This window comes from Mesitornis unicolor, unplaced genomic scaffold, assembly GCF_000695765.1.
Source record: "Mesitornis unicolor isolate BGI_N332 unplaced genomic scaffold, ASM69576v1 scaffold46263, whole genome shotgun sequence".
In the NCBI taxonomy this organism is placed as follows: Eukaryota; Metazoa; Chordata; class Aves; order Mesitornithiformes; family Mesitornithidae; genus Mesitornis; species Mesitornis unicolor.
This window is the reverse complement of record NW_010174824.1, coordinates 1-7,968: the sequence shown is the minus strand read 5'-3', so window position 1 is coordinate 7,968 and position 7,968 is coordinate 1. Positions and strand designations below refer to the sequence as shown.

At 46.9% G+C, this 7,968-nt stretch overlaps 1 protein-coding gene across 1 annotated transcript; it reads right to left on the bottom strand.

The window, feature by feature from the left end:
• Positions 1-3,094: 3,094 nt before the first annotated feature.
• On the bottom strand, positions 3,095-7,955 carry ZBTB8B (zinc finger and BTB domain containing 8B). The gene is made up of 3 exons (XM_010181172.1): positions 7,010-7,955; positions 4,282-4,460; positions 3,095-3,406 (listed from the first exon to the last, which is right to left on the bottom strand). The coding sequence occupies exons 1-3, from the start codon at positions 7,953-7,955 to the stop codon at positions 3,095-3,097; spliced, it is 1,437 nt and encodes a 478-aa protein (XP_010179474.1).
• Positions 7,956-7,968: the final 13 nt, after the last annotated feature.

Below are 7,968 nucleotides of genomic sequence, written 5' to 3'. Positions count from 1 at the left end.
CTAGTAGAAATAACTTTCCTAAAAACATTATTTTCATTAAGCACCATAGGAATGTTTTAAAACGGCTACATCGTCTTCTCGAAGCTTGTAGAGGCTTGGGTTTACAATGGAAGATTTCGGGGAAAAAACATCCACAGACTAAGTGGAAAGCACAGCAAACAGCTTTACATGAACATCTGGTCACAAGAATCAAGTGGATAAAAACTACATCCCCTTCTAAATACAAAGGTTGAAGGACTCCACTGAAAACGAAGCAGCACAACATGACAGAGAACAGGAAACATCGATTTGGGTGGTCGCTTGCCATCGGGAACGGCCGACCCCCACCCGCACCCCTTACCCCGCGTTACACAGACCTGAACACAGCTCCATTCTCTAGGCACAAAACACACAAAACAAGCTAAGACCGACGGAAGCAGCGTGAAGTAACAGCGCTGAGGGTCCCTGCAGCCGCTCCTGCAGCTCTCCTTACGCACAGACTTTTCCAGAAGGTTCATTTTCCTCCTCCAAATGTCCTCGCAGTTTCGGCGTTAGCTGTCCCGCACCTCAGCCCTGTGAGAAGCCGAATCTTCTAACAGTTTAATCGTGGCACACTGGGCAGAACCACACTGGGTTGTTATTCCAGCGGCCTCTACCAATATTTACAATGAGGTGGCATCTTCATGTTAGAATGACCAGGAATTGGGGTGCCCGGTCACTAAAGATCATCTTGGATCCCTATTTACATTCTTATCCCCCTTTCGTTAGCGAGTTCATCTCCCAGCACACACAGACAGCGCCCCTTTTTGAGGTGTTCTCATAGGCAGAAGGCTTTCCTTTTATCAGATAAGCAGATACAGAAATACCCTCTGATGCCGGATGGACCCAACAAAAACAGAGCGGTAGAATGAAGGACGAGTCCCAGCAGGCTGCAGGTGGCATTTCCAAATGTGCCGGTGTGATTTACAAGCCTACGTTCTGCTCAGATTTTCAGAAATGCCACAGCAGGGTTTTCAAAGGAGCTCGGCTCCGAATCGGGCACCGACACGAGTTGTCTCTTTGATGGTCTTAATTTAGATGACTAAAATAGAGGCTATAGAGCCCTGGGTTTTTTAAAGGTCTTGCCCCAGCGAGATTTTTCTCTGATGATGTGTGGCACTGTGATATTCCTTAGCTATTACAAACTCAAATTTACAGATGACCCAGAACAGGGACCACTGAGAGCTTCTGCAACTTAGGTCACAGAAAATAAAAGTAGCAAGTGATGCCAGTACCTCACTCGTCAACAACTTAGACCGGAGATGTTTCAAAATGAGTCTCTCTACCTTCTGCTGTTTCCAGGAATCACCAGTGAAGTGACTTGTTTCAAAAGCAGCTTATTTCTTCATTCCTCATCCTGCTTGAGCTGGCAATGAATTCTTAACTGCACTGGTGACGTGAGAATCGGCTCTCACAAGTGAACTGCCACACCGCTACAGGACAAGCGTTTCACCCCAGGATGAAACAGGTGGAGGAGTTGAATTGTTCATATGAAGGATGCAAAATAAAAGCACAAGGTATGCAAAAAACCCTTGGTTAAATCAGAGGGCGCTCTGTTTTTTAGGTTCCATCTCATGTTTGCCAAGTGTAAAGTCTTTCTTTACGCTAAAAGCCTTGAGAAGCGCTGTCTTGTGAAGTGGGAGGAACTGCTCTTTGTCAGCCGTGTCTGGCTGCAGGCTTTGATCTGCGCTCACTCCAGCTACAGAGACTCCCATACAATTTGCCTTTTCATGAAACACTGATGAACAACATCGTAAAGAAGCATTAACAGCCGCATTTCACAGTATAGTTTAGTTTTGTCTCTTCGTAAGGAAGCAGTAGGTTACCCTCCAGAAGCAAACAGGCTTTCCTGTTGCTGGTGCGTTTTCTTCTACAGCTTCCCAGCTTGAGAACTTGTATCAACTTGGTACTGGAAAGGTAAAGAAAATCCTCACCTCCTTGGAAAGCCAAACTTTCCAAGCCCAGCAAAGAAACTGGAGGTCCACAATGGAGTTTAAAAAACAACCGCCAAACAAACAACGACGAAAAACCTTGGATAAATTCACACAACAGAAACCATGGGAAGGATCACCAAAATCTGAAAGAAAATGTAGTAAAGGATTTGCATACAAAGAGGCTGGTAAAAATTTCTGAGATTTCCTACCCAATAACTGTAGAAAGGGCATTCAGAGCTCTTTTATATGCATAGCTCAGACATTTATATTTAACTGCTCCTCAGCTACACCAGCTGTGAACCTGGCTGCGTAATCCACCAGTCAGAAATGCCAAGTAACCTGATGGACGGCTTTTAACTCCTGCTGTAAGAGAATCGGGCAGTTCGCTTTAGTCTAAACTGCAAAATAAACACCATAATGTGTGCTTAATATTTCTTAAGCCAAGACTACAATGTCTAAATGACATTAAAAACATCTGAAGAGCCGTAGTCTGAGCTCTTGAGAGAGGAAGATGCAGTAAAAACAATTCAGAAAGAGAAGCCTGTTCTCTAAATACCTGCAGTTAAGGACAAGTGAATGTATTTATTCTTACTGTCCATGTTTTTAGCAGCAGCATATTTTTGTTATCCTGGTTTGTCTGCCCTGGTTTCCAGGTCAAATCCAGTCTAAGCAAACTCTTAAAGTCTCCAATTGAGATAATACTGTCTAAACAGACAGAAGGATCACAACTGAGGTTAGAAAAGTCCCAAGGTAATGGATGACAACTACATTTCTTTAATGTAATCTTCAGAGAGAAGATGGTGCCCCTTTCAGATCAGGGATTAAGGACCGTGACGGCATTATCTGAAGAAACCTGTTATCAAAAGAAAACAGAGATGTTCCACCTGCAAAATCAAAGCTAGGAGGCAGAGACACCACTGGAAATCGCTCGAGTCCAACCTCTGTGAACCACGGACGGAAAATTCTTCACAGATTTCTGGTGCACAGCACTGAAAACTTAAAGGTATTAAAAATTCCAGTTCTCCCCACTCTTCTATGAAAAACCAGAATAATAAAAACCAGCACAGTCTCACTAATTGGGCAAAGACGCAGTTTTCTGTTGCAGGGAGACAAGTTAAAGGCCCCCCACTCTCCTCTCACTGCTACATGAGTGCTTCTCGGTCTGATAAGCTCCTGTGGATTTCCTGCTTGTCATCACCATCATCATCATCAGCGGGGTCGTTTTCCTCTCCAGACTCCACGTAGATGGGCCAATCGTTGTCGGCATCGCCTTTCTCCTGGCCTTCTGATGAAGGCTCCATGAGGCTGAGGTTGATGGGCATCGAGTCCTCGTGGGTGGTGGTCACGCAGGTGCAGCTGTCGCACAAACCAAAGCGCCGTAACCCTGGCGAGAGGCTGCTCGTGAACGTCCTCCTGCAGCCTTTACAGATAATGGGCTTGTTTGAGCGGTGCACCTGGCGGGAGAAATAAAACACTATGGTAAAAAATGGTAAAAAATGGTAAAAAAAGGCAAAAAACGGCAATCTGCCCTCTTGCTTTAGCTCGTTCTGGGTGCTGGTTTGCATATAATCCTAGAACAGAAAAACTGCAAGCTTAAGCTAAAGGGCAGATGATCCCATCGTGTTTCCGACAACAAAGATTTGGGGCTACGTAAGTACTAATGAACCATCTAGCAGTGGTTACTGTTAGAAATATCAAACTTACTGCTAGAAAAGTTTATTTCACAGAATCAAAGAACACAGAACGTCAGGGATTGGAAGGGACCTCCAAAGCTCACCCAGTCCAATCCCCCTGCCGGAGCAGGAACACCAGATGAGGTTACACAGGAAGGCGTCCAGGCGGGTTTTGAATGTCTGCAGAGAAGGAGACTCCACAACCTCTCTGGGCAGCCTGGTCCAGGGCTCTGTCACCCTCACTGAGAAGAAGTTTCTTCTCAAATTGAAGTGGAACCTCCTGTGTTCCAGTTTGTGTCCATTACCCCTTGTCCTATCATTGTTTGTCACCGAGAAGACCCTGGCTCCATCCTCGTGACACTCACCCTTTAAATATTGATAAACATGAATGAGGTCTCCCCTCAGTCTCCTCTTCTGCAAACTAAAGAGCCCCAGCTCCCTCAGCCGCTCCTCAGAAGGGAGATGCTCCACTCCCTTGATCATCTTTGTAGTCCTACGCTGGACTCTCTCCAGCAGTTCCTGTCCTTCTTGAACTGAGGGGACAGTTTCACATTGGCAACGATCATTTTGTCCGACGTATTTTGGGAAATAGGATTGAGAAATGGCAAAAACTTAATAAAAAACCATTCCTGAGGAATGCAGTCTGTCAGACTTACGCTTAACGCGTGACTCCGAAGGTGCTCCTGCCGGGTGAAACGCTTCCCGCACGTCTCGCAGGGGTAGGGCCTCTCACCTGTGTGAGAGCGGATGTGCCGCTTGAGTATTCCTTTCTGTTTAGCCGTGTAGGGGCAGAACGGACACTTGTGGAGCTTGATGGGCACAACTAGCACGTCACCTTTTGGGAACAAAACACAGCGCGTTACGTTAGGCAGCTTGGCAACGTGAGCTGTGCTGGCTTCTTATCCTCCCTGCTGCAAATCCGGGTCAGGGTCGTTGCGCCTGCCCCTCTCTCGGTGTTTGGCTCACCTGGAGTTCCTGCAGGTTGTGCCATTTCAGAAGCCATTCATGCAGCTGCAGATGATCAAATCCCTTGAAAATCAGCCTGCCTGTACGTACAGAGCTGATGCTCTAAGGGAGTTGGCTCGCAACAGAAAAACAAATTAATTTTATTTGAAGAAGCCATTTAATTAAGTGCCAAAAATTCGCCTGTGGTGCAGTGGGCTCTCTGCACCATCTCAGCCATAGAAAGTCTCCTACTTTCTTTTTTTTTTTTTTTTTAAGATACCATTAGCATTAAACAGCATTAGAAACCAAAATCTTTCCACACAAATTGCAGGTAGAAGTAGCGCAACGTTTCCCATATGCTTTTACAACGCGCACACATTTAGATGTGGGGAACCCATCTGAAAACAGGAACGCTTGTTTCTACTGCCATCCGCTTCAGCCTTTCTATTGGTAACGAGGAGTCCAATACATTTGCTGACGATACTTTACTTTCCCTAAAATCAAACCATACGCACGCACGTAATATGTAATTTATGCAGTCGGATGCAAAAACAGAGAATTAAATTTGAAGATCGCATTTTACATCAACATGAGCATTGCCAAGTTTTTCAGTACCGGCCCAGATAGGAGCTTTCTCTCCAGCACTGATGGAGGCAGCTGTTTGCACTTCAGCTCTTTCAGTTCCACCCAAGCTCCTGGGGCTGCAGAACATTCCTGGCACTAAGGTTTGTCCAACCCAGTCTCAAAGAAAGGAGCATCCAACATAAACGTGTGGCTATCCAGTGAAATGCATCTCACCCAGTTTGGGACCTTCACACGGTATTGCTCATGCCTGCTGGGTGGTCAGAGCTCTGTTTAATACAATAAAGCAGTTCTCAGCCCTGCCTTGTTTCCAGAGTCTCTGGAGGTGCCCATTTACCCTCCATCAGCTGTGAGGGGAACCAGGATGACCGGAACAGATGCAGACACTTGAAAGTCAGTGGCATTTATCTCATCTGTCAGCCTGAATCCACAACAGAGCCCTTCTTTTATCAGGACTTTGCATTTCTTATTGCTGGTGCCTTGTGAAAACGTTAAGATATCAGGACAACTAAAAGCTAAGAAGAGATACTTCTACTAAACACCTACAGTGCTCGGTTTTAGCAGAGAAATGTATCTGAATGCAAGGTTTTGGGTTTTTTCCCCCCACTCTTATTTAAAGCACATCGACCATTAACCCTTCTAATACCTTGTCATAACACCATCAAATTCTAGAAGCGTTTCCCTTTTAATGACTCATTAACAGTCTGAAGAACTTAAGAAGGGAAAAAAGGTTGTGTGTTAGATGTTCTTGCCTTGCTGCACGCCAAGAGCATCAGCCTGATCTGGTGACAGCGCTCCGGTAACTTCAGCTCTGGTGACTGTCAGACTGGATTTATGATTTTATCAGATCCCTTTTTTTAAAGCAGTGACAGATAACACCGGATTTATTTAAGATCACACATGCATGCTTGAGCTGGAGCTGACACGACTGTAAGCTTGCTATCTAGAGTGGAATACTCAGTGAAAGATTTCCTGCCTGATGCCCACACCATGATTGCATTTGTCACAAGCTGAACAGCGATGGCACTTGCAGCGTGTGTCAGTCACCTCCCATCTTCGTAAGGCAGCTGGGACGAGGCAAGTTCTGCGCCAACATAACCACAAGCAGATAAAACACCCACATCCTTATTGTCCACTTCAGGAGAAATGCTTACAGACATGACCTCCTTCTCCAGGTCCCTGACACTGCTGCCAGGGGACATCCCACGGCCACTGGACTTGGGAAAACTTGAGTGACCAGCGGCTGAAAAGCGAGTCTGCCTCTGGAGGCAACAGTTAAGTCTCATCTGTATGCAATACCAGAGAGTTTAAAGCTTTCAGTGCTCTTAAGAGAATTTCGAGGTATCACTCAGCAGTGAGTAAAACGGATTTCTGCCCTTTTGAAGTTGAAAGTAGCAGCAAACAGACAATGTCATCCAGCAAGCGATGCGCTGGCAGGAGCTCCAGTGGAGTCAGCTGCTTCTGCTCTGTCAGGCTCTACAGCAGATCCCTCTTGTGGCAGCTCCGCTTATCTTTCCGATTGCTCTTTACAACACTAACGTTATCAGAGGAAGATTCCGCTTTTCAAAATTCTCCTGCCATTTGACAAGGTCTCAACTGAGTTTATTAAAGCTGCGTCACCAACACCGAGCTCCAGCATCTGTTTCAAAGAGACCGTAAAAGCTGTTAGAAATACTTACCTCCCAAATGCTGCACTGAATAAACGAGTACAGCTTTCTTTTGGAGTCCAGAACAATAGTTTATTTTGCTGCGGCATAATATTCAGCAATATATTCCTGAACAAGAACGAGAGTAACAAAGGAAGTGGCACACTTCCTCCTCCACTATACAGACTACACCCCCCCGGAGTCCTCTCACCTGCGTCCTCACCATACCAGTCGCTGTGAATGTCCATCATGGAACTCATGGCTACCCCTGCATCCTCTGGCCTACCCTCAAAGCCCCGGACAAAGTGATGAACCACATCATCCTTTCTCTGAGCCGAGCTGTTGCGCAACAGGGCCTCTAGGAATTGTTTCATGTGATAGTTATTGCAGGCCAGGTCCATCGCCTGCCCGCCGTGCAGCCCCTCTTCCATCTGCTCGAGAGACAGCGGAGTCGGATACGGCGGCAGCCGTTCACCCACTTCCACCTCCACCTCGTCTGAGTCAAACTCTACTTTGGGTTCCACCCCCTTGGGCAGCGAAGAATTCACGTCGTCTGGAGAGTCGCCGCTGATGGGGTCCCTGACCACGAGCTCCAGGGGATGGCAGCCGCTGCACTCGCCGCAGGGAGGATCTCGCTGGCAATCCGAAATCCTTTCCTTTTCCTGCAGGGAAGAGACAGAGGCAGAGCACTGGCTCTTTGAGCTGTACGAGGTGCCCTCTCTCGCAGAGCTAGCGCTCCCGCTATCAGCCTGATAGAAAGCGGCTTCTCTCTCTATTTTCCTGCAAATATCTAACGACGACCTTATGTACGTTTTGCAGAAGTTGACCACATCGGTCATCTGCAAATAGCTAGCGGCAGACATCACCTCAATCACATTTTCCCCACAGAGATCTAGCTTCCCGGAATAAAGGAAATCGAGGATGATGGAGAAGGCCTCCGAGGTGACGATGTCCAGCGAGGCGGTGCTGTGGCGGCCGCTGTCCTGGATGTAGTGAATCAGCAGGGCTCGGAAATACCCGCTGTTGGCGAACAAGATGTTTTTGTGCGCTTTGAAGATCCTCCCCTCCACGATAATGCTGCAGTCGCAGAAGAAGTCCCTCTTGCGCTGCTCGTTCAGCTCTCCCAGCAGTTTGGTGTAGTACGACTGCATCTCCATCGCTCCCGCCGCC